The sequence below is a fragment of the Canis lupus genome, chromosome 6, assembly GCF_011100685.1.
Source record: "Canis lupus familiaris isolate Mischka breed German Shepherd chromosome 6, alternate assembly UU_Cfam_GSD_1.0, whole genome shotgun sequence".
Taxonomy (NCBI): domain Eukaryota; kingdom Metazoa; phylum Chordata; class Mammalia; order Carnivora; family Canidae; genus Canis; species Canis lupus.
Window position 1 is genome coordinate 16,910,943 of NC_049227.1, and position 21,609 is coordinate 16,932,551.

The 21,609-nt window shown below is 51.1% G+C and overlaps 2 protein-coding genes across 4 annotated transcripts; one reads left to right on the forward strand and one right to left on the reverse strand.

Annotated features, from left to right (window-relative positions):
- The first annotated feature begins 1,718 nt into the window (after positions 1-1,718).
- On the forward strand, positions 1,719-16,009 carry RUSF1 (RUS family member 1). Of its 3 annotated transcripts, XM_038539725.1 has the most exons (13): positions 1,719-2,080; positions 2,276-2,390; positions 5,587-5,632; positions 7,253-7,285; positions 7,375-7,480; positions 9,672-9,773; positions 12,222-12,292; positions 12,372-12,556; positions 12,639-12,696; positions 13,064-13,134; positions 13,790-13,933; positions 14,042-14,119; positions 14,605-16,009. In XM_038539725.1, exons 1-13 carry the CDS (start codon positions 1,730-1,732, stop codon positions 14,700-14,702), a joined length of 1,458 nt encoding a protein of 485 aa, XP_038395653.1. In that variant the 5' UTR covers positions 1,719-1,729; the 3' UTR covers positions 14,703-16,009. The 3 variants fall into 3 exon arrangements, with proteins under 3 accessions (XP_038395653.1, XP_038395654.1, XP_038395655.1); XM_038539726.1 differs by lacking the exon at positions 13,790-13,933; XM_038539727.1 differs by lacking the exons at positions 12,372-12,556; positions 12,639-12,696.
- SLC5A2 (solute carrier family 5 member 2) lies at positions 14,758-20,958 on the reverse strand. Its single transcript, NM_001007142.2, has 14 exons — positions 20,808-20,958; positions 20,188-20,259; positions 20,007-20,111; positions 19,027-19,191; positions 18,608-18,713; positions 18,287-18,367; positions 17,907-18,136; positions 17,470-17,605; positions 17,084-17,191; positions 16,819-16,969; positions 16,523-16,691; positions 16,234-16,449; positions 15,337-15,466; positions 14,758-15,251 (listed from the first exon to the last, which is right to left on the reverse strand). Exons 1-14 carry the CDS (start codon positions 20,931-20,933, stop codon positions 15,025-15,027), a joined length of 2,022 nt encoding a protein of 673 aa, NP_001007143.2. The 5' UTR covers positions 20,934-20,958; the 3' UTR covers positions 14,758-15,024.
- Between the last annotated feature and the right edge of the window lie 651 nt (positions 20,959-21,609).

The following is a 21,609-nucleotide window of genomic DNA, read 5'->3' on the forward strand; positions in this document are numbered from 1 at the left end:
CTATCTTAGCATCAGAGAAACTCTGTGTAGGTCTCAGATAAGGTGAGGCGGGGTAGAAGAGTGTTCCAGGCTGACACCCAAGAAGAAGGTGACAGTTTGGGAGAATCATAAGTTTCAACCGGTGAGTCAGACTGTGGGAGTCCAAGAAAGCCAGGCTCAGAAGCCAAGATATTTTATTTTCCGATTAAAAAAACAGGGCACTTTTGGCAAATTTCTACATTATACCAGATGGAAGGAGAAAAGGAGAGAGGGAAGGAGAAAAAGAGATGAGCTGGGAGAGAGAGAGAGAAACACTGTCTTTAGACCCTTCTCCCAATTTAATGGACCCTTTCCACCAATAAACACACAAGAACTTCTTGCCTATTCCTCAATTTCTGAGACTATTAACTGCAATCCCTTGATTTTCTCATTCCTCAGATGTCCTAAGGATCCTTTCAGAAATAATGCTCTTCCAGGAAAAATAAGATGAACACTGAGAGGGAGGCAAACCATAAGAGACTCTTAACTCTAGGAAGCAAACTGAGGGTTGCTGGAGGTGTGGTGGTGGGGGAAGGGATTATTGAGTGATGGGCATTAAGGAGGGCACTGATGTACTGAGCACTGAGTGTTCTACGCAACTAATGAATCACTGAGTTCTACCTCTGAAACTAATACAGTGTGTGTTATCTAAATTGAATTTAAATTTAAAAAAAGAAAGAAAGAAAATAAATTATATTCTTCCAGCCTTGGGTAAGGCATAGGACCTCAGGGATCATTTGCTCCAACTTCTCATCATGCATTAGTTGATATGCTCATTCATTCGTAATATCTTTTTTAATTTTTTTATTTTCTTTAAGATTTTATGTATTTATTCATGAGAGATACAGAGAGAGAGAGAGGCAGAAACACAGGCAGAGGGAGAAGCAGGCTCCATGCAGGAAGCTGGATGTGGAACTTGATCCTGGGACTCCAGGATCATACCCTGAGCCAAGGGGAGACTGCTGGGCCACTCAGGTGTCTCTGTAATATCTTTTACATACCTACTATGAAAAAATAAAATAAATAAAATAAAATAAAATATAAAATAAAATAAAATATAAAATAAAATAAAATATAAAATAGAATAAAAATATAAAATAGAATACAATATAATATAAAATAAAATATAAAAATAAAATAAAATATAAAATAAAGTAAAATATAATATAAAAATAAAATAAAAAATAAAAAATAAAATAAAATATAAAAAAATAAACACCTACTACGTGTTAGGGACCCAGGATGAAATAAGAAATAATATATAGTCCCTGCTCTCACAACAAAGAAGGCACCTGAGGCCCAGGGAGGGGCACTGACTTGCCCCACATCACAGGCCTGAGAATCCTGTGGCCGCACTGGGTCTCACACACAGCGGTTTCCCAGGGATGCCCTGTGCCCTTGTACCCAGAGCTCTTCGAAAGTTGCAAGTTAGAGGCGCGCAGGCATCTCCAGGCCTTGGCGGGCTGAAGGGCTCCCCTTGCCCCTGCGGCCCACCTGCGGAATGCTTCAGAGAACAAAGGCGGGGGGCAGCCTCGAGGAGTCCGCAGCTAGGCCAGGAGGTCCCAAGAGGAATCGCGGGTTCCCCGGGCCGCACGGAGGAGGACGCGGGGGGGGGGGGGGGGGGGGGCGGCCCCGGGGGGGGGGGGGGGGGGGGGGCGGCCCCTCCGCGGAGGAAGATTGCACCTCTGCAGCCGCCGTAGCCACGCCGGAAATGCGGACCGGCCGCGTTCGGTCCGGCGGGCCCGGAGAGGAGTGTTCCGAGATGGCTGGCGGTGCCAATCTTGAGGCCCAGCTGTGTTCCGAACAGTTCGGTTCCGGGGCGGCGCGGGGCTGCCTCGCCGCCGCCGACGGCAGCTTGCAGTGGGAGGCTTGGGAGTGGCGCTGGTGGGGGCTCTCTGGGCCGTGCCCGGGGAGAGCCCGAGGACGGGATGGCGGCGGAGGGGGGACCCCCGGGACGGCTTCTCCGCGTCTCTCCGGCCTGTTGGTCGTGTTCCTGCCGCAGGGCTTCCCCGACAGCGTCAGCCCGGACTATCTGCCCTACCAGCTGTGGGATTCCGTGCAGGTCTGCCCGGCCGGCTGGGGGAGGGGGCGGCACCGAGCCAGGGGTGGAGGGGTCCGCGCGGGCCCCTCCACGTAGAGGTTGGAGGCTGAGGCCCGGAGCAGGGCGGTGACGTCACACATCTCAGAGCTGCTGGTGGAACTTGCACCTCTGTGCTCCAGCGCGCGCTCCTCAACCCTCCTTTTTTGTCTCCTCCAGGCCTTTGCTTCCAGCCTCTCGGGCTCCCTGGCCACGCACGCAGTCTTGCTGGGCATAGGGGTGGGGAACGCAGAAGCTTCTGTTTCAGCTGCCACCGCCACCTGGTTGGTGAAAGGTGAGCTGGGCCCCTGGAACCTCACCTGTGGCTGCTGTCAGCCCTGCCATCTCTTCGGCCTCTCTTTCCTCCAACCCCTCCCTCCTTTTCCCCCCCATCCCTAGTGTTCTGGGCTGTGGTGTGTCTATGCATGGACTCTTTCCTGATTGGATCTGGGAACCAACTCTCCCCCAGTCCCTAAAACAATCTTTTTATTGGCGTTACTCAACGATTAATTTAGTCGCCCGCCACCCGAACATACTCATCCTGAGGATGAGTTTTGCAGCCACACGCAGTTCTCCATACATACTGTTCCACGTCCCTAAATCATCTGGAGCCCAAGTCCCTAAGTTAATCACTCCCTCTCCTTCACCCCTAGTCTTTTTGTGAAGCACTGCCTAAGAGCAGGGTTGTTTTTTTTTTTTCATTTTTTTTTCAAAGATTCTATTTATTTATTCATGATAGACAGAGAGGGAGAGAGGCAGAGGGAGAAGCAGACTCCATGCTGGGTGCCCGACGCAGGACTCGATCCGGGGACCCCAGGATTGCGCCCTGGACCAAAGGCAGGCACCCAAACCACCGAGCCACCCAGGGATCCCCTAAGAGCAGGGTTATTGAATAAAAGCACCACCGGCTGCCTGATGTGTGGGAAATTGATCAATTCTCGGGGGAAAAAAAACAAACAATTTTGTATTTAGTCCTGAGTAGGAAAGAGGAGGTTCTGGGAAAGATAACAGCATTTTAGAGCATCTGGGTTACTAGATGATGCTGTAAATAATGACTACAGTAACCGCCTATTGGGTATGTACAGCCTTTTGAAAAAACACTAAAATAAAACATGGTTTGGTAACTATGCGACCTGAAGAGCGAAGTAGGGAAGAAAAGGGAAACTGACTCCCGTATCCTACTCTTAACCGCCACACTCTTGCCAGTGGGATTTAGAGTGGGAGCCTAGTACAATTTCTGGACAGCCAATCTCTTCTCAGAAGTTTCTAGATCATATAGTTCAGCTAATTGTAAGTGCACGTGGGAATTAAGTTTCCTAGCCTAGTGGACAGTGTTGACTTTCAGATACAGGGAGGATATGTGTCATTGCATCCAAGTACCACCTTCCAGATTCTGCCAAGCATCTGCAGACTGCTGATGAAAGATAGAGTAGGTTCCCTTTCTACCCAGTGGCCCCTGTATGCAGGACATACACCTTATTGGATAGGAGTATTGGGTCAGAGGGAAGAAAGAGTCTGGCCCAGTGAGCTCTCCACAAGTAAAAGTAATCTTGGCATGTTCAGAGTCACTGAGTTGATACAATACAAGAATCTGAAGTGGAACAATAAACATTTTGTGGAGAATAAAATATATTTGAAAGAAAGAATGTAAAGTTGGGTGATGGAGGAAGCCTATAAAGCCACCTTGGTGGCTTCCTAGGACATACAGGGGACAGAAGTGAGAAGCAGAGCAGGCTGGATGAGAAATGTGTTGTACACATGCCTCCTCTGACATAGCCACTGCTCAGCCCCAGCCAGTTGTGATAAGGAAAGCAGGCTTGGTGTTGCCATGTCTGGTTTTTCCAGAAAAGCTGGAAATCCCGATTTTCTCTTAAAATGTCCCATTTTTGTTGACCCGTCTTTGAGCTTTGTTGTTTCATCTGTGAAAAGAAGTGATCTCAAATTCATAGGGTTGTTGTGAAGATGGGAAGGAGTAGGAATTTCAGGTTTCTACCAGCGTGTTTACTGGTGTTCCTCAGTCCCAGGATTGCGTAAAAGTGTGCAGTTGAAAGGCCTCACTGCCCAGGGATTGAATTTGCTTACGGCAAGGGGTGAGTTCATCTCTTTCCAGTGGACAATGGAGAAGGCCAGCTTGCCACCCCTATACGTTGTAGGAAACACCCAATCCTCCCCGTAGTCTAGTTTCCCTTCTTCATTCACTTAAGGGTCCATGCCTTCAAGTTCAAACAAGTTAGGAGTCGCCTGCCCACTGTATCTTTCCTTTCCAGTGTCCACTATAGGAGGCCTTCCCAGTTGTTTGGTTCTAAAACCGTCTTTTGTGATTCCCCTGCTGAACTTAAGGAATGCTACTCTCAGTATAAGGGGTTTAAATCAGAGGGTGGCAAACCTTCTCTAAAGGACCAAGTGGTAAATATTTTATACTTTGCAGGCAATATGGTTTCAGCCATAGCAACTGATTCTGCCATCGTGTTACAAAAACAGCCAGAGAACGTCTGTAAATGAATGGGCACAGCTATATTCTGATAAAACTTTATAAAACAGGGAGTAGAAGATTATAGATCACAGTTAACCAATCCTTGGTCTAAATCAGTGTTTTTCATACTGATTGCTATCTGCTTTTTACTCTGTATTTTTAATCTGGAACCATGACTTCTTGGGTATCCCCTTACCTCACTGGTTAGTGCCTGGCACGAAGTAAGTAGCCAGTAAGCATTTGTGCAAATGAAGGTCTAGCTGATTCTGGAGAGTTTTCTGACTTTCTTTAACCTGAGGAGTCTTCTCCCTCTGACCCACATCCCCAGGTCTCTGTCATCAACCTGCAGTTCAAATCCCTTTTTTAAAATGTATACTCTACTGGCCACCCGTGAGCTAGAATATCTGCAGTAACCTTGGAATTTCCTGCTTTTCCTTGTAATAGTTTTGCTATATGTATATATATATGTTTTATATATATATATATACACACACACACACACACACAACTTAAACACTATGTTTAGATTTAGAGCTTTATGAAGAGTATATTTTGCCATGTTGTCTTCCTAGCTTATTTTTTCATGCAATATTATGATACTAGGATTCATCCATTTTTGATACGAGTGTTTGTACATTAGATTTTTGCTGCTGCCTGATATGTCACTGAGTGAATGAATTCTTGATACCAAGAATCAGTGCATTCTCCTGGTGATGAGCATTTGCATTATTCCAGTTTTTTTTTTTGCTATTGATGAACAATGCTGCAAAGAGTATTTCTGGTCCTTGTCTCTTGGCACATATGGGTACATAGTTCTATTGGGTATGTACTGAGGTACTGCTAAGTCTGGACCCTTCTGACCGCATTATACAGCTCTGTCTACCCAATATTTATTGTGCCAAACTGAGTTCCTAGGAGCAGTGATCCAAGGTGAATCGGCCATTTCAGTGCCAGGGTCTGTCAGGCCCAGTAGCCCCCAAAACTCTCCCTTGTTCCTTACCAGTGCCTCTCTCCCCAGATTCAACTGGCATGCTGGGCCGCATCATCTTTGCCTGGTGGAAGGGGTGAGTTTGTCTTCCTGGTCTGGCCACTTTCTCCAGACAGGGGTCATTTCTGTCTCATCCCTGGCTATATTTTTTAGCTCTTCCTCTCTTACCAGGCTCCTGAGGAAGGGAGATTCAGCAATTACTTCATCAGAGCTGAGGAGTCCTTAGTAAGTACCCAGTCCAGGTGGCTCACCCTAGCAATGAAGCTACAGAGGCATTGTTATCACACCTGCCTTTAAGAGCGCTGATTTACCACGCTGCTATCCATGATGGAAAAATACAGCCATAAGGCTCTAAGTGTCCTCTGTTGAAAGAGAAGCCTGAACAGGACAATGTTTAATTCAAAAGCAATGATTTTACTCCAGAAGTTACTTTGGTGGCTCAGGTACTTGACTAGACTTTGCTGAGCCTACGAGGGAGTGGACTTGGGCAGGTCATCAGGATCCCTGTTCCACATGGAATCAGCATTACCATTTATCTAGAAGGAATTTAGGATCTTGTGCTGCTTGCTTCCTCCTCATGTCAGTTTTGGGCAACCTCAGGAGTGATTTAGTATCTGCAATTAATTGTAGGCAGACATTACCTACAATGTGCTCAGTAAGATAGTTACGCAAAGCACATAGCATATTGTGGCACATAATAAGTGCTCAGAAAACACTAGCTGCTGTTAACAGCTCTGTGCCTCACAAGCTCTCTACATATCATCCCTAATCCTTAGAACAACTTTATAGAGGATTGAATGTGTACATGTTAGCAGACCTAAAAAGGGAAGTTACCCAAGTCACACAGCTCAGCTTGTAACTAATAGTATCAGGCTGCTGCTTTGCCCTAGACCAGTTCCATGTATTCTGGTCCTGCCTTTGCCATTCATTCCTTCAGGAGTTCCTCAGGTGTGTCCTATACCCCACCTAGGAATGCTCCGTTTTCCTTTCAGGAAATTTCATAATAAGGGACAGGGCTAATGCTGCAAATTCTGAGCTGGGGTCTGGAGCTATGGCATCTCCTGCCACTGGACTCTTAGAGAAGAGGTCTCCAGGTGTGCTTGGGTCAGGGAGTCCCTATGACTGGCAGAAGAGGCATCCATCCTCTTGGTGATAGAAATATCCTAGGACTGGATGTCAGAGCCTGCCTCTTTCTCTTGGCCTTTTTTTTTTTCCCCTCTCTCTTGGCTCCTGTTTTCCATGTGATCTGAGGGAAGTCATATCTCCTCTCTGGGCTACTTACCTGTAACCTGCAGGGGTTACACTAAATGTAGTTGTTTACTGGTCCAAAATATGTGGACTTCTTGCTGAGTACTCTTGATCAAGCAGGAGGAAGAGGTTGGGAGATGACAGAGGGACCCAGGGATGCCTCCCTCAGAGGAGGGCCAGAGGGTGGGGAGCAACCACAAGGCAATCACTTCTTTCCTCTGAGGCATCATGAATCAGTAAACGGGAAATACTAAGTGACTACTGAAGGTCCTCCCAGCTAATTGTATTTTAGGCAGCAGTGACACGGTATTGGGACACATGTCTGCCTGGGGTATGGATTTTGCTGAGCCCTTCAGACCTTACCTCAGCTTAAGGATGGCCTGCACTCTCCACATGATGTGTTTTCTCCTGAAATTCATATTGCAAACCGATCTCTCCCCTACAACAGGAGTAAGCTGGACTGCAATGCCAAGCAGTGGAGGTAAGGAGGGGCTGAGACGGAGGGGAGGGAAGTCTTCTGTTATGAAGGTCTCTTACCTCTGATCTCTAACCTCTGATCCCTTCTCCTAGGCTTTTTGCTGACATCCTCAATGATGTGGCCATGTTCCTTGAGATCATGGCTCCCATATATCCAATCTTTTTCACTATGACTGTCTGTATCAGCAACCTGGCCAAGGTATCCACCTCTGGGGGACCCCTATACCTATCTTGGTGATGCTGTTGGGGGTGGGGGCTTACTTGAGGCCCACAGGTGAGACCAGCCTGGGCCCTGTGTTCAAAGCACTTGCAGAAAGGTGACAAAGTTCAGATGTTCCTACTCAAACTCAATCATACTTTCTGATTTCCTCCAACTAGATGGCTTCTCATACTTCAGATAGTCTAAGGTAGTGTCTGAAGCCACAGAATTGGTGAGGAGCCCTGGGCTGAAAGAAGGGGGGTTTCGATGTCAACATCTTGGGACCAGCTCCCTGGCTATCTTTCATTCTTTCAGTAAAATATTTATTGAGTGTCTGCTGCATGTTTGGCATAAAATATAGGCCTTCCCATTTTTTTCTTTGAAGAAAACAGCACACAATTAGACAAATTTTTTTTTGTATTTCTGGTATTCAAGATGAGAAGTGTAGAGGGCTGCAAGAGGGTTGAACAGAGATTCTGGCCTAGTCAAGGGATAGGCCCCTTCCCGAGGCCTGAGTCCTGAAGAATGAGTTTAAGGTGAAGGGTGGATGTTTTTGAGCAGAAAGAACTGTATGGGTCAAGGTCCAGCAGCAAGAGAGCACAAAGTGGTTGTAAGGCTGAAGGGTCACATGGGATGAATGCAAGCTCTACCTCTCTGCCAGGCTGCCCACCCTCAAAATTCCTTCAGGTTGGCTGCATCCAGGTGAGGAAACTGAGGCATAGCAAAGTTCAGTAAAGAGCTTAGCCTGTCTTCACCACAAGGTTAAGTACCTTGCACAGAACTGACTCAAGAAGACATGTAACGTCTGTCTCCAGAGCCCATCACTTTAGAGCAGTGCTTCTCCACAGGGCACTAGTGACATTTCAGATAAAACAGTTCTTGTGGCGGATTACATTTAGCCCAGGTACCAGACCCTGGCCCAGGCATCCTGCCCTGGCATCTTCAACTCCAGGGCAGGAAACACTATAGAAAACCAGTGCTGTAGCTGTAGACCAATGATTGTGACCTCTGCTCTCTGTTTCAAATTATGCAATATACTCTGCCTTTTGGGCTGTAGTCTCTACATCTGTCCAATAAAGGAATAGAATAGGACCATGAACTTTCCCTGGCTCCCTCCCACCCTCTCTAGAGTTCTAGTTTCAGTGACTAGTACCTCTGTACCCCAGGTACACCAGTCAGAAGCCTGGCTGTCATCAATGCCTTCTTGCCTTCTCCTCCCTGCCCACTGTTCCCTCAGCTAAACCTCCATCTGGTGCTTCCTAGTTGCTGAAAAAGCATGGTTGCTTCCTAGGTAGTCTCCCTGCTTCCATTCTCACCTCTCTTCATTACTTCTCAGAGCAGGCCATAATCCTTTTAAGAATGGAAATCAAACCAGGGACCTTCCCTGCCCTCATTGCTCCTAGAATAAAGACCTTAACAAGGTTTGCAAGATTCAGCATGATCTGGTCACTCGAGCCTCATTTTATACCACATTTCTCTCACCTTTGAACAAGTTATTTCTTCTCCCTGCATGACACTTCTTTATTGTCTTTCGATTTATAGATTTCATGAGGGCAAATGTTGTATCTGAGTTATATCACAGCACTAATCTGTGTCTAGCATCTAAAAGAGATTTGATAAATATGAGATGGAGGACAGTGATCAGGGACCCTCACTGATAAGTTCTCCCATTGTAGATCTCAGGTCCAGGTGCCCTGGGAGATCAGGGCCATCACTGTGGGTTTTGAAGTGCCCAGAAGACTTGACTGGGCCTCCCCTGGGACAAATAAGGAGTGGAGTTAGTTACAGGCAGAATGGAAGCATAAAGTTGGAAACCAGACTGGGCCAGGAGCTTAGCAAAGGGGTGGGTACAACCAAAGTAGAAGTTGGAGACTAGAGAAGTTCTGGGCAAAGAAAAGTCTTTGGGCCTCCACCTTGGGGACAGAAAGAGAGTTCCTTGAGACCAGGCCACAGAGACATGTGACAGGCAGAGCTTTAGTCCTCTCCAGGAATAAGAGGGGAGATGGACCTAATGGAAATGTAGGGATGAGAACAGAACACCAAGGATAGCATTTAGGGTTCTGCTGTTTGGTCCCATGATGCCCGGTTTTCTCAAATTGGTTTGAGTCATTTACTTGGCTCAGCCACAAAAATGCCTATGTTGCCACAGCACATGGCCATTCTGACCTTTATTCTCCTTTTCCCCAACTAGTGCATCGTGAGCGTGGCTGGTGGGGCCACTCGGGCGGCCCTGACCATGCACCAGGCCAGGAGAAACAACATGGCTGATGTGTCAGCCAAGGATAGCAGCCAGGTAAGCAGCTGGAATTGGGGTTGAGGGGAGTCAGAGCAGGGAGGCAGGCCAGGCCATGATTTGGAAGTATGGAGAGAAGCGGCCTGAGTGGTCCTGAGGGTAGGGGTGGGAGGCAGACACACGGGAAGAGATATAGTGCCCCCTGCTTTGAACTCACACAGGTAGTCAGGTTCAGGGCATGAGTTCAAGTGGCAGAAAGTCCAGGCTGATCATGTCAAGTCCCTTCCCGTGCCTGTGTGGCCAAGAGTGGGCCCTTGCCCTGGCCTTTACTCTCTCTGGTCCTAACTCCAACCTGAGAAGTGGATGTCTGACCATGTGAGGCCCATTTGTTAAAGCATTTGGCAAATCAGAAGGTGCTCAGCATGCAAGGTGGCTGGAGTCATTGGCCAGAGGTCTCCACTTGACAGTTTCATAGGCCTTTCTGACCCAGCCCCTCACCTGACCAGGGCATCCTGGAATAAAGGCAGGGACCCCCACACATACACAGTTAAACTCTATAGGTACTGGATCCCCCACCAAGCTCCCGTGCTAGGTGCCTATGTGTGTTGCGTTGTTCAACTCTCACACCAGCCCCAGGAAAGAGATGCTATTAATTATCCATGTTTTAGGGCAGCCCCGGTGGCGCAGCGGTTTGGCGCCGCCTGCAGCCCGGGGTGTGACCCTGGAGACCCTGGATCGAGTCCCACGTCAGGCTCTCTGCATGGAGCCTGCTTCTCCCTCTGCTTGTGTCTCTGCCTCTCTTTCTCTGCATCTCTATGAATAAATAAATAAAATCTTTAAAAAAAAAATTATCCATGTTTTACAGAAGAAATTTGAGGCCCAAGCTAGTCAGAAGTACTACATCCTTTTCTTTTTTTTTTTTTTTAATATTTTATTTATTTATTAATGAGAGACACAGGCAGAGACACAGACAGAGGGAGAAGCAGGCTCCCTGATGTGGGACTCAATCCCGGACCCCGGGATCATGACCTGAGCCAAAGGCAGACGCTCAACCCCTGAGCTACCCAGGCGCCCCATTACATCGTTTTCTTTGACACTGAAGCAACTTAGAAACCTTTGTTCTGTCCAGTCCTACTTTCTGTCATTCTCTTGAATTGTTTTGCTCAGTTTCTAAATAGAACTTTTTTTAAAATTTAAAATGAACTCCTTTCAATAATATTAATACAAGCTCAAAAATAGATCTGTTAAAGCTAATATTTATTAAGCACTCACTGTGTGCCAAGTGTTTCATTTGTGTGAATTCATTAAATCCTTACAGTGGTCTCCTATGGGAGGTACTCACTGTTGCCATTCTACAGATGGGGAAATAAGTCAGAGGTTCAATCCCCCTGGGTACCTGTAGGCACATCCCTTCTCTCAGGAAGTGGTTGGATTAATTCTTCCCCTGTTATCGCTTCCATAGGTTGTTAGGAAGGCAGAAATAAGTCCAACCCGGGACTCACACTTTAGGATCTCAGCTTCATGCCTGCTACCTCTCACCTCTTCACTTTCTAACCCCCAGCCTTCCGCACACTCTCCAGGCTGTATTTTCCAAGCCGCAGGGTGTCCTTAGTCTGCAGAGTCAGGAACACATCACAAGAGACACTACAGGACATGTGCTCAGTCCCGTGGCAGGCTCCTGCTTTCTGCTGATACTATTTTATTGCCAGTGTGGCTGCTGAAAATGATTCTTCCCACCTGAGGGAGAGGAGGTCCTTCTACTCCTGTGCACCCAAGGCCTCTGCCCTCCTATTTACCATCACACCCATAGCTTTTATTTCCACACCCTACCCCCCTTGCCAGAAGAGCTGAGTAAGGAGCTCTTCCAGCCTCAGGCCCACTTTGTGCGAGGACCACCTCTCCCTTGGACCCCAGTAGTCCAGGCACCAATCCAGACTCTTCCTCCTTCATGATGAGTTGGGGACAGGTAGCCTGGTGTCTGTTCCCTTTGGGTGAGCTCAGGCCATCAGAGGGTTATGATACAACATCGATTGTCAGGGGAAGACATTTGGACCTTGTGCCTTTTTTCCTGAATGGTTCCTTGAACCCTTTGCAAATGTGTCTGCCAGTTTTTGCATCCCAGGGGGCTTAGGGGGTCAGTCTTTTGAAACCACCAAATATGAGAACTTCCCCATTCTGAAGACATTCATGTGCCTGAGTGTAGGGCTGCTCAGAGGACTCTTACAAAGTAAAGAAGACATGTTCCAAGGGCATTGTATCTACCTGGACAGAGAGGCAGCTGGTATCTTAAATGACATCTCATTCGTTAGAAACTCACTAGGCAAAAAAAAAAAAAAAAAGAAAAGAAAAGAAAAGAAAAAAAAAAAAAAACTCACTAGGCATCCACCTCAGTGTGGGAAGCCCTGGGAGGAACTGGGACAGAGGGGAATGTGTCAAAGGCACTCACAGATAATCAGCCTGGCCTGGAAGGAAGCTCTCCTAACTCCCATGCCTTCTGCCATTTCCTAGGAGACACTGGTAAACCTGGCAGGGCTCCTGGTCAGCCTCTTGATGCTTCCCCTGGTGTCAGCTTGCCCGAGGTAAGCCGGGACCAAGGGCAGGGAGGAGGTGCCCCACTGGGCCTCCACCCCCGCTCACACCCTCACTCTCCAACACCAGCTTCAGCCTCAGCTGTTTCTTCTTCCTCACCGCCCTTCACATCTATGCCAACTACCGGGCAGTCCGAGCCCTTGTCCTAGAGACTTTGAACGAAGACCGGCTCCGGCTGGTTCTGAAGCACTTCCTCCAGAGGGGAGAGGTTCTTGACCCCACTTCAGCTAATCAGATGGAGCCACTGTGGACAGGTGACCCAACCCCTTGGTCTCAGGTCCTGTGTCTCCCAAGTCTCTCCCCCTGTCTGGGCATCCTGACTCCAGCTTCCCACAGGTTTTTGGCCATCTCTGTCTCTATCCCTGGGGGTCCCCCTACACCGCTTAATCTCCAGGTAAGTAGCCCAGTGTCTCCCAGCCACCGCTGCTGCCACCTCTGTTCCCCACACATCCTCTATTCTGTTTACAACTGGCCTCCCCTGCCTGGGAGGCCTCTCAGTTCTCGGTTCTTGATTTCCACTAAACAGACTTGGGCCCACTTGGGTCAGCACGGGTGCCCAAGGGCAACAGAGGTGTAACACAGTAGATCTAAGGGATACATTTGTTAGCTGCAGAAAAAAGAGCAGGACAGATGTGGGGTGCATGGAAATGGCTGAGAGATGAGATGTAGGTGAAGGACAGTTGAAATACCGACAGTTCAGCTGATGGACTGGTTCTTCCTGCTTTGCTTTCTCCTCCCCCACTCCACTCTCTTCCCTTCAGTGTCTTTGAGCTGCAGCAGCTGGTTGAAGGACACCAAGAACCCTACCTCCTTCACTGGGACAAATCAAAGAGTAAGTAAGCCTTCGACTCAGCCTTCTGGGGTCACCCTCTCATTCCACCAGCTCTAAGGCCTCAAGCCCTGGACAGTTTAGAAGCTGCCTGGTGTCCTGGAAGGAGCTTCAGACTCAGACATGGTGCATTCAAATTATAGCTGCATGCCCCCAAAGTTGTTTACTTTGTCCCTGTGTAAAATGAGGGTAACGATACCTGCCTTACTGCCTGCATGTTATTATGAGAATCAAATAAGGTGATTGTATAAAGCACTTTATATATTGCAACGTACTCAAATAAGATTATGACCTTTGGTTACTCCTGGAGAACTCTTCTCTCCCATCCAGAGTCACCTGTTGAGGAAACAAGTATTAGAGTTTTCTGGTCTGCTGGTTATGTGCTAAAAGGTGCTTATTCTTACTAGACATGTAAGATAAACCCACTTCGGTGGGTTCCAAATACAAATATAAAGTTGTATTTGGAAATTGGGCATTTCAGTTTGGCCAGAACATTGGGACAACAGGACATGAAGTTGGAAGGGAAAGGGTGAAAAATCGCCTCCATCCACGCCCGGCCGTGGCCTCAGGATGAAAAGGGTGAAGCAGGGATGGTAGGTTTGAGGGTGTTTGGGGAGGTGGCCCTTCCCTAGTACGGTCTGTCCCTGGGTTTCTCCAGGCCAAGTGCAAGTCGTTTTGAGCCAGAAGGCAGGCCCTGAAACCATCCTAAGGGCTGCCACACACGGCCTGGTACTTGAAGCCCTGCAGGGAGATGGGCCCCTCCCAAGAGAGCTGGAGGAACTGAGGAACCGAGTACTGGCAGGTAAGCATCTCACATCTTTAGGCGCAGACGCCTAAAGAGGGGCAGAGAGAGGAAGGACTCTGTTCCACTTGGGGACCTGACAGCTTCTGGTTCTGCACCTACCTCCAGGTGCTGACAAAGAGAGCTGGGTCATCATCAAGGAGACACACCAAGTGTTGGACAAGCTCTTCCCAAAGTTCTTGAAAGGTAACATCCTTAAACTCCACGCCTCCCTGGCCTCTGAGGCCTTCTCCCCAGAAGCCCTGCCTAACCCCACCCTTCTACCTTTGAAGCGTCTCTCTGTGATCTGAATTCTGGACCTCAGTTTCCCTGTCTGCAGGATGGGGAGGTTAGGAGGGTCCCTGAGGCTGTGTCAGTGTTTATAATTTGTATAATTCCAGTTGGCATTGAAGAACTGGGGGTAGAGGCATGGCTCACAGACGACTCGATGATCTTCATTTAGCACCTACTCCATTCCAGCTCCTTTCCATGTGCTAACTCAGGGAATTCTCACTATAGCCAGATGAGGTTTTAGCCTCATTTTGTGCCAGAAATGACCCAGCAGAAGCAAGAGGAGCTTGGGCAGTGCACAAAGCATGCACCCGGCCTATGCTGCTCCTTACCACTCTCCCCAGACTCCCTAGAGTCTTCTCTCCAGCAGTCCCAGTGGCACCCTTCTGACCTCTCCCCAGGACTGCAGGATGCAGGCTGGAAGACTGAGAAGCACCAGCTAGAGGTGGATGAGTGGAGGGCCACGTGGCTTCCGTCTCCAGAAAAGAAGATCTTGTGAGCAGCCCAGATAGAGGACAGGAACCTGAAGCAAGCACACTTTGGCCACAGCAGAATGTGGGAAGAGAAGCTTTTATTTTTGCTTAGGGGAACCGCTATGGCAGTTTGGCCAAGGCCTCATGGGCTGTAAACTGCCAGTCAGATGGACAAGGCCCCAGGCAGAGACAAGGTGGAGAGAAGGGGAACCAGGGCCTACCTCCTCCCCCTCCTGCCATACTCCCTTTTCACCACTGCAGGCCCCGCCCCCAGCTCCCCCCTCCCCCATTCATCTTGAGGCTGAGCCCTGCCCTGACTGTGGCTCATGGTGTCCAACGCAGTTGGCCTCAGGCATAGAAGCCCCAGAAGAAAGTGGCCACAGCCATCATTAGCAGGGCATTGATGTTGACCACACGGGCCCAGCTCGAGTCCTCACTGATGTCCTCCAGCCGCCTGGCTGCCGCAGCCATCTCCTCCTGAGTAGGGGCTGGGGGACTACCGGCCCCACCCCCATTCATTCCACAGAACCAGAGCAGACACCTGCGGAGCAGGCCAGGTGCTGGGGGCTGGGGCTCTAGGAAAAATGGACCGCAGACAGTTAGTTTGAGGGAACTTGGCTCCCCTAGTCCCTGGCCCCACCTCCTGAAGCAGTGCCTTACCCTCCATCTCCACCGCATGCTCCGGACACCCATTCTGTATGGGGGGTGAGGTTGGACCTTCCAGCTCATCAGCATCCAGGTCCTCTCGCTCCTCCTTGCTGTGCCGTAGACTGAAGACCAGGCGGTGGAGCTGGGAGAGGGGGCAGGGACCAAGTGAGAGTGCTGCTCCCCCAGCACGCACCCTGAAGTGCCTCATCCACCTGGTACTCCTAAGCTCCCTCTGCCCACCCTATGCTCTTGGTTCAGACTCAGTTCACTCAAACCTGACCTTCCATGGCAGCCCTTTGCCCTCAGATTAAACCTAAGTTCTTTAACTGTGTGTTTAAAGCTCTTGGCCCTGGTCACCCCCGTTTCATCACCCCAAGTCCCTGTCTACACTCAAGTTGTGGTCCTTTAGACACTAGTCTTCTAGTCCTGCTAACAGTGTTCCTTCCTGTGGATATTTGTTCACATAGTTTCCTCCTGCCTTTCCCTCCTTCTCCACCTGTGCAGTCCTGCCCATCCTTCTATCCTGCCCATCCTTCTACCCAGCTCTTCGGTCCTGGTCCCCAGTCAGCCCTGTCCTGGGGCACCTCCCCTGCAGCAGCACAAGCCCAGACCCTTTTGTGGGCCTTTGAGATAGCATTCTGTCCCTCTCAGCCACCTGGCCTATGTACTGGATCCTGTGTTTTTTGAGTCCCACAGGCCATTCCAAGGATTTTGGGGAGGCTTTAATCACATCCCCCAGACCACCTCAAATAAATGTCATTTAAATAAGACATTGTGCTCGCTTTGCAAATGCACCTTCCAGCCGGACTCCCAGGCATTCCCAGAAGTGGGCCGGCAGATTGGGGGTGGAGATGGCTGCGTTAACACCCATGGCGCATGCTGGGCGCCCACTCGGAGGCCCGCACTTACATGCTTGCGTGGGATGGGTGCTGTGCAGAGTGAGATGACAAGGGTGAGGAGGCCAGAGCAGACGAAGAGCACGATGGCAAAGTAGAGGTAATGCATGCCGCAGAGGAGTGCTGGGCACACTGAGGGTTGCACACAGCTGCCCGAGCCATAGGAGAACTCAGGAATAAGGCGCGCTAGACCCATAAGCAGGCCCCCGATCAGTCCCCAGAAGGCACCCTGCCGGGGGGGAGAGTGTCAGCCTCTGGTGGGTGTTGGAGCTCTGCCCCAAGCTCATGACCTACACACTCACCTTCTCGTTGACACGGGGCACAAAGAGCGCCAGCACGAAGACGGCAGACACAGGTGGCGCCAGATAGCTGGAGACTGCCTGTATGTAGTCAAAGAGCTGCCCTCCCTGCGCTGCCTGCACGATGGGTAGCCAGGCCACGGACACAGCCACGATGAACACCACCCAGAGCCTGCAGTTAGTGGCCATCAGGAGATTTCACCCAGGATTCCTCATCTCCCCCTAATCCTACGAGTGCTCCCTGTCCCCACCCCGGGGCTGATTGGTGGGGCAGGACCTGGGGGAAACCCAGGCCGCACCGTCCTACTAGCAGCAGCTCCCGGTCGCCTGCACAGGGCCGCAGGCGTGTGTAGATGTCCATAGTGAAAAGTGTGCTACTGCTGTTAAAGATGGAAGCCAGCGAGGACATGAGCGCCGCCAGCATGACTGCCAGCATGAGTCCGCGCAGACCTGCAGGTGGTTGGGAGCTGTGAGTCTTCAGCCACCAGGGTGTCCCCGAGAGGGTGTGACTTGGTGAGGGGTGACTTCTCCCAGTTGCAAGCTCCACACCTTGCCAACCCTTACCATTGGGCATGAGCTTCACGACAAGCCGCGGGTAGGCAATGTTGGAGCAGCCCACCTCAGTACCGCACACTCGCTTACACACCTCGGGCACCACGCACGCCACCTCGTCTGCAGGGAAGAGGGCACGATGTGGCTAGGATGGGACCTGGTCTGGGAACTCAGATCCCTGAAGTGGGGACAGGAAATCCTAGTGGAAGAAAGATGGGGCTGCCGATTGGGGGGCGGAGGGAGGTGGTAGGACTGGGTTACTGGATTTACAAATCAAGGGACAGTAGCAAAGATGGGAACTGGGCACCTGTGATCATGCACAAGAAATGCACAGTGCACAGTCCCGTGCACTGGATGGGGCACGGGACTTTTGGTGGGGGCCGGGTTGCGGATGTTACCTGGATAAAGAATGCGGCTGATCATGCCTGGCATGACCATGAGGAACATAGGCATCAGCTTCAAGTAGCCACACAGTATGCAGCCTGCCTTGATGTGGGTCAGGTTCTTCCCGGCCAGACAGCGCTGCACGATGACCTGTGGCGAGGGCCATTAGGCTACCTGCATCCAGTCTTGGACACCTCACCCCTTCAGGCCTTGCCTCAACTCACTGCTCTAATTCAGGCCTGCCTCTGGCTCGGCGGTGCTGGCAATTCACCTTCACTCAGACCCAGATTCTTTGGATTCGGCTGGGTCTGGCTTAGCTCCATCCTGACCAGGTTCCTGACCCCTCCGGTGGCGCCACCAGATGGGTTCCTGTCCCACCCATGTCAGCTCCGCCCACAGCGGTTCTGGTTCTCCCCCAGCTTCCCTCCAGGCACTAGACCTGACTCCGCACCTGGTCGCTGCACCAGTACCAGCCCGAGACAATGGTGAGACCCAGGAGCAGCGCGGGCCATGGCAGGTCCCCCGTCACAGGGTCCCGGAGCAGGTGGTAGGAGTCCGGCCGAGGTCGATAGCAAGAACTCGAGATGTTGCCCACCGCCGGATCCTCAGAAACCGTCAGCGACGTCATTGCCCCCAAGTATTTGTCGAAAAGCCCTGAATACCCTCCCACTTCATGGAAGGCTGTGAGGGCAAGGTCGTCAGGAGACCGGGCGCCAGCGCCAAGACGGTCCCTAGGACCCACATGCTGGAGATGCAGGATGTCTCTGCTCCCCCACTGAGGGCTCTGTGACTCAACCTCTGTGCCCCTCCCCCGCCGGCTGAGCTCCCTACCGTAACCCATGAGGATGAAGGCCCCCCCAAGAATGACAAAGGTCTGCACGGTATCTGTGTACATCAGCGCTGCCAGCCCTCCTGCAACAGGCCTGGGTCAGTGGAAACAGCCCAAACAGGATGCCCGGAGCCCATACGGTGTCTGTGCGAATTCGAAAAATGTGCCCCTTCCTGGAGAGCAAATTTCAAAGAAATGGCCCATTCTCCAGGCTCATGTACCTGGGCGTCAGCAGACAGGACTCAGTGAGCAGAATGTGCCTCCGTGACACTCCCAGCACATCTCTCAAGCCCACTCCATCCCGAAGCCCCTGCCACAGCCACCTGTCACAGTGTAGATCATGGTGATGCCCAGAAGGGCGATGACGGAGGCATAGATGTTCCAGCCCAGAGCCTGTTGAATGAATACTGCGCCAGAGAACATGTCCACCTTGGGGGAAAGGAGCGATTGCACAGGTCAGGACCAGGGGGGACCTGGGCAGGGACCCAGAACTACCTCATGCCCAGACTAACACCCCAGGTGGCCACGCTTCAAAGGTTCTCTTATTTTTCAATGGTCTGGCCTTCCCAGGTCCCACCCATTGTGGTCGCAGCCCCAAAACCTGTTCCTTCCAGACCCTGCCTCAACCATGGTTCTTACAAGCGATTTCTTCTTGGTTCCGCCCCCTCCGAGGCTTTCTAGAAGCCTCCACTCCGTGGTCCCGCCCTCCCAGGGCCCCGCCTCGCCCTCCATGAATGCGCACCGAAATCTTGGTGAAGATGTACAGAAAAAGCGAGAGCACTGACAAGTAGAGGCGGATACGGTGGCCTCCGAAGCGCTTGCGCAGGTACTGCGGCATGGTAATGACGCCCGCCGTCAGGTACACCGGCGCGAAGAGCCAGCCCAGCAACAGCACCACGAACAGCGCCTGCAGGCACAGCTACCAGCCGGTGACTGAGACCCTGCCAGGAGGGCGCCCTCGTCCCTCGAGAGTCTGAGACCTCTTGCTGAACGTGCTATACCAAGGAAAGGTCGCACTGGGAGCCCAGAGGATGTCCCTGAGCCCTGGATATTAAAGGACAGGATCTTTGACACCAACATGGGCCCTTAACTAGAGCCCTCCTGGTCCTCCCAGGCCATGACCCCTGGCCAGTCCCTCCCAAGATTGCCCCTATCCTCCCACCCACCAGCACATGAATCCAACCACAGACCCTCAGGCTGACCACAGCCTCTGCCAGGAAGGGCTGCCTCACCTCTCCTCTTCACCCACCCAAACCTTCTGTCCCTCGAGACTCGGCTCAGAGACCTCCTCCTCCAGGAAGTCCTGATCTCAGCCCTCAAAGATAAGCCTCAGTCCCAGAGCTTTGTCTCCTTCCTGCTTCTGCAAGGGGCCTTAATTTGGTCCAGAGATCCTCATAGGCCACAGCTTCAGAGAGCATCTGAACAAGCACTTCACTATCTTTGAGGATGTTCACCCCACTTCAGAGAGGAGTAAATCAAGGCCACAGAGAGTAGTGGCTGGTCCAGGCTTACACAGCAAGTCAGGAGCAGGCCCTGAAAGTGGTCATCTCCAACATCTTCCTTCCTCCAAGCTGGACGCATGACCCTCGAAGCCCAACCACACCTCCACAATGGGTAAGTCCCACCTCCAGTCTTATGTCCCCCCAGCTTGGAGCCTCCCAGGTGTGATAGTTCCAGGGGTTCCCACTGGGATGGAGGTTATTGGCAAAAAGGGCATCTCACATTCCACTCAAATCCAGCCACAGCCAAGCCGCTTGCAGCACCAGTCCCTGCCAGGCCCACAAAGTGGCCACTGCCGATGTTGCTGGCAAAGAGAGAGGCCCCGACCTAGATAGCCAGAGGTGGGGGTGAGCTAGGCTGCTTCTCTGGGCCTCCTCCCACTCAACAGCACAGCCTCTCTCACCGGCCACCACACCATGCTTCGTCCTGCCAGGAAGTAGCCGCCAACGGTGCCTCTGTTGGTTCTGCACATGGACTGAGAGACAGGAGTGGGGGGAGACTTGGGTTCGGAGCACATCTTTGGACCTCATTAGCCTTCTCAACACATTCCTCAGCCTTGTTTTAGGCTGAAGATTAACCAGCCCTGGGCTCTCTTGATGGTTCCCACCCAACCCCCTGCCCCAACCTCCTCCGAGGCACCTAGCGCAACCCAGGACCTGACCTAGTGCCCAACTACCCAAGCTTGAGTGTGGCTGGATTCAGCCTGACTTTTCCTGGGGCCTTGGATATGGATGGGCTTCTGGTCAGATACTTTGTAGACAGGGGAACAGAGATCTCATTTAGAACACTGTCCATAATGAAAATCCACTATTCCCTTCAACGGACTCCAATCCAAAGGAGGGAGGACAAGGAACGCCTGTTGGCTGGGCCTCCCTGAGGCTGTCAGAAGACTTGCTTGCCCACCACCCCCAGCTTTCCTCCTCAAAAATCCAGGCATCCTTCCCCTACTGAACATGGGATCTTCCTCAGACTTTTCCCCCAGGCCCGAAGAGCCTGGCCCCCAGCAGCACCCCAACTTCTCACCCACAAGCCGACACCAATGACCAGCAGGAAATAAGCAGCAATGACCAGGATGTCAGCAGAGTTGTTAATTAGGACCTTCTGGTTTCCCGGGCCTGGTACAGAGCCTGCCTCTGTGTGTTCTTCCATTCTGCCTAAGGTTTGTCCCTCAAGGGACTAGCCCCTGGATTTCCCCAGGGGAGGGATTAATGGTTACCTCAGGGGCAGTGAGCCGACAAGTCCCCCAGGTCATGTTCCCCCTCCCCAGCTTTGTTTAGCTGAATCAGGTCTCATCAAGGCCGAACACTTGTCCTGTGGAGCAAGAGCTTTCAAGTTCAGGAGCACTCCTTCTTGGGCCTTGGCCCCCACTCCCTCCCCAGTGCCCCAGGCTCAAAATTATTCCTTTTACCCATGCTGACCCCTTCAGCCTTGACCTAGGGAACTGTGCCTGAGCCAGCCTCTTGGTTCTGACTAATCCAGAGGGATCATTTTCAAACCCCACTCTGACGGTGTCACTCCCCTGTTCAGAAACCCTTCTAGCTGGGATCCCTGGGTGGCGCAGCGGTTTGGCGCCTGCCTTTGGCCCAGGGCGCGATCCTGGAGACCTGGGATCGAATCCCACATCGGGCTCCTGGTGCATGGAGTCTGCCTCTCCCTCTTTCTCTCTCTGTGACTATCATAAATAAAAAAAAAAAAAAAAAAAAAAAACCCTTCTAGCTCCCCATCATCCTAAAAGAAGTGGGAGCTCCTCAGCCTCATGTTCAAAGCCTGCCATACTCTGACTCCTCCCTACCCTTCCCCTTTGCTCCTCCACAGAAAACCTAGA